At 56.3% G+C, this 3897-nt stretch overlaps 1 protein-coding gene across 1 annotated transcript in view; it reads right to left on the bottom strand.

Annotated features, from left to right (window-relative positions):
* Positions 1–3897, bottom strand: part of SH2B2 (SH2B adaptor protein 2) — a 23139-nt gene that overhangs the window by 2259 nt on the left and 16983 nt on the right. The window contains 4 exon segments of the mRNA XM_014308812.2: positions 457–639; positions 2063–2256; positions 2370–2552; positions 2735–2829. Coding sequence (XP_014164287.1) covers positions 457–639; positions 2063–2256; positions 2370–2552; positions 2735–2829 — 655 coding nt within the window.

Below are 3897 nucleotides of genomic sequence, written 5' to 3'. Positions count from 1 at the left end.
TGTGCTGCCTGCAGGCTCGGCTCCCTCCCTCTGGTACCTTCCCACACCCCCTCTCCATCCCTGACCCTGTTCTTCTCCAACCCTCCTTCCCACTCTCTCTCATACCAAAATGCTCCGAGCCTGCAGACATCTCTGTCCTGTCCTGTCCGAGCCAGGGCACTGTCACCCACAGGCAGGGACAGGGGTCACAGAGCACTGACACCCACAGGCAGGGACAGGGGTCACAGGGCACTGTCACCCACAGCCAGGGGTCACAGAGCACTGACACCCACAGGCAGGGACAGGGGTCACACCCACACAGCCCTGCTGCTGCCTGGGTCTCAGTGCGCACCTCCAGTGGGTGACACCCACCCTGGCACACCTCCAGAGCCACACACATCAGCGGGGCGCTGCTTTAGGGAGGGAATCCCATGGATCTGTCCCTTTTGAGGGACAATATCCCAGTTCCCACCCAGCCTGGCACCCACCTGGCTGTGGGCTCTGTGCCACCACGTAGCTGCGCAGGGTGATGTCGGCGGCGCCGCCCGACTCCAGCGGGATGGGGTGCGTGTGGAAGTGGCGCAGCATGTCAAAGATGGTCTGGAACCAGAGGTGCTGCACGTGGCACTGCCCACTCTCGTTCAGCGACAGCCGCAGGTGCTGCAAGTGCAGGGGGCATGGGGTGAGCTGGGGGTCTGAGGGTGAGACTCACCCTTGCAATCTGCACCTTCATCAGCCAAGGGGGGGTTGCTCCTAACAGGATTGTTGTGTTTACCCTGCTGCAGGGTGTTGCCTGTAAAACCTCACTTTTACACTCAGTGTACCTCACTTTTACCTCACTGAAGCTCCAGGACCAGTTTGACCCCTCCTGGATGAACAACATACAGAAACACACAGAGAGAAGGGTGTCTGGGTATGACCAGGAGCAGCTGAAGTTCTGATTCTGGGGTCACAGCCAGCCTGGGAAAGCCTCCAGCCCACCTGAACTACTTCTTGCAAGGTGACAAGAACGGGCAATCTCTGCTAGAAAAGGGACCCAGCAAAAAGCTGCTTGTGGTTGGTTTTTCATAGGGCATCTGTGTACTTCAGGAACAGACAGACAAGGAGAGGGCAGGGGAAGGTGTGCCAAGCTACACTGAGCCCCCATGGGTATTTATCCATATGCTCACGTGACAGGCACTGATCCAGTTGGGAAAATGTAGAAGGGGCTGGGCAGGATGCAGAGGGGTCTTAGGGCACAAGGGCAGGTGCTCCTGAGGGATGCCCTGCCGAGGTTCAGCTCCCTGCAGAGCTGCTGCATTTGGGGTTACCCACAGAGCAAGAAGGAATCTGAGGTGCTGGGCACGGCTGGCACTAACATGTTGGGGAAGATGAAACAGGAAAGTCTTATTAATATGATTGTCTGGGAAAAGATTTTGAGAATATAGAAACTATAAGTGAGATTGAAATGAAAGCAAGCTTTGAGATACCTCAGTTACTGAGCAACTGGAAAACAATGGTGTGGCCAGCTGAATGTAATCCCCTTTTGATGAAACAATTCCCTCTGCTTGCAGACAGGCCCAAGGGTCAGAGCAGACCCTGCCAGCTTGGCAGAAGGGGCCCAAAGAGGAGTTTTTAGGGTTTAAAATGTAACACAGTGTGGTAATGTAATGATTCTTATAGGCTGTATGTAAATGCTATAGGATTTGTATCTTGTACTAGACTGGTTAGTGAGAATCAGAATATTCAACACAGAAGAAGATTTATTGTATTGTAATGGGAACTTTGCCCTCTTACCCTTTTTACTCTCTTATGCTTTTGCTCTCTTACCCTCTCATCCTCTCTGCCCCTCTCTTCTCTCAGGCCTGCTCTGAGCTGTGGCTGGCAGCTCCCAGCAGGGCCCTGCACCCAGGCCCTTTGCAATAAACCCCAAGTTCCAAGCCCTGGCTTCAGAGATCTCTCATCTCCGTCCGTCCCGACTGTGCTACCCCTGTCCCTCCTACACTAACATTCATGGAGAAGGAGAAGACAGGTAGAAGCAGAGGACAGGGAGGAGCAGAAGACAGGGAGGAGCAGAGGACAGGGAGGAGCAGAGGACACCCACCTTGGCTTTGCCCTGGAAGTTGAAGGTCAGCACGTACTCGCCCGGCCGTGTCTCGCTCTGCCGGATGACGAACAGGCCGTGGCTGCGGGCGCCCCCAAACAGCACCAGCTGGGCTGCCTTGATCCGGGACAGGGTCCCATGGAACCAGGGGAAGTCAGACAGGTTGATCTCAGCCTCGGCCTCGCTGTCCTCCCCTGCCCACAGGGACAGCAGGTTTTTAGGGAGCACCTGAACATCACCCCCCATCCTCCTCGCCCTCTGTGCACCCTCCAGAGTGAGATGGGTGCTGCATCCTGCATCCCAGTACCTGTGAGGTGCCCACCAGCAGTGGGGGAGGATTCCAGCGTCTGCAGGAAGTTTTCCAGTGGGACGTGGGTGAGGAGCTCCCCCAGGGAGTCCCTGCCCCGGCCGGGGGGCACGGGGACAGAGGTGGCCATGGCAGCGTTGTGAGAGCTGGGCAGGGCACATCTGTCTGGTGGCCTGGGTACCTCTGGGAGGGAAATTGCAGAGGGATGAGTGCATGGCTCAGCATCACCCACCATCACTGGGCAAAGCTGGGGACTGTCCTGCTCTGCAGGCAACTGTGTTGGATACTCCTGGATCTCAGAGACACCTGAGGGCTAGGTTATGGCTCTGAGGGAGTCCCAGACTTTCCCAGATGTAGCTCCTTACCATCATTCAGGAACTCGCAGCTGGACGAGGTTGTCCTGCCTGGCAGACAGGGTCCCTGTGCACAGGACACCAGCTCAATGTCATCCCCACTGTCCCTGGAGGAGAGCACAGACAGAGACACACACATGTGGCACCTCCATTCACTGGCATGGAATGGGGATTTGGCCACACAAAATTCCAATGTGATCCAAGAGCACATTCTATTGCCCCTGAATTCCTCCCAAGGGGTTGCCACTACACCAAGAGCATTGAGAGGCAGAGCAGCCACCAAACATGACTTTTTGGGGGTGAGAAACCAGCATGGGAAGGATGACACCCTCGAAAGCCCACACTGCACGGGTCATGCTGGTCGGTTCCAGCTGCAGGATTTTGTGGGTTTGGAAGGAAAGCTGTTACCTTGACTCTCAGTGCTTTGCACCCACACACCTTCCCACCCGAGGGCGCTTTCACTTTCACCCTCTGCAAAGGGAATTACCCACCCACAGGAATTCCACCCCTAAAAGACATAAACCACTAAGTCAGGAGGCCTGGAGCAAGACAGCAAGTGGGAACAGAGCCAGGGAGCCACTCAGAACATCCCTGTCGCCAGCCCTCCCCGTGCACTTCAGCACCCTTCTTGCACAAGCATCTGACTTGCTCCACATCCTATTTTTATCCCAGCCACCAGCAAGAGTCCAGAGCTGCCCACAGCACTCGGCAGCTCTTGCTTCACACGGGCCACGTGGGCACAGGCAGCAGGGGAAGCTGCTGAATTATTTAGTGGCCAGCGAGTGAATCAGCCATTGGGAGTCATTCAGCTGCAGCCAGTTAAAAACAAGAAGGGAGGAAGGAAACCAAAACCAACAGTGCTCTGCAGAAAAGCCGTGGCTGGGCGCTCAGGAGGCAGCTCCAGCACGCAGCCCTTGGCAGAAGCATCGGGAGCTGATTGAGAATTCGCTCTTGGCGCCCAGCGTGTGTGGCGGTGTATTAAACAGCTCATTATTATTTGCTCTGCAGTTCATTATTATTTGCTTTACAGTCACGTCCGGGGGCCAGAGCGGGCTGGTGCTGGGTGCTAAGCAAACAGAGAGGGCTGGGAGGCTGCCAGGGGCACAGCCAGGGGCAGAGCCAGGGCCAGGGGCTGGTGCAGGGACATCAGTGGCTCCCGTGGGGGGGCGGCGGGG

The sequence above is a fragment of the Geospiza fortis genome, unplaced genomic scaffold (assembly GCF_000277835.1).
Source record: "Geospiza fortis unplaced genomic scaffold, GeoFor_1.0 scaffold425, whole genome shotgun sequence".
In the NCBI taxonomy this organism is placed as follows: domain Eukaryota; kingdom Metazoa; phylum Chordata; class Aves; order Passeriformes; family Thraupidae; genus Geospiza; species Geospiza fortis.
This window is presented reverse-complemented; position numbering and strand designations above follow the sequence as displayed.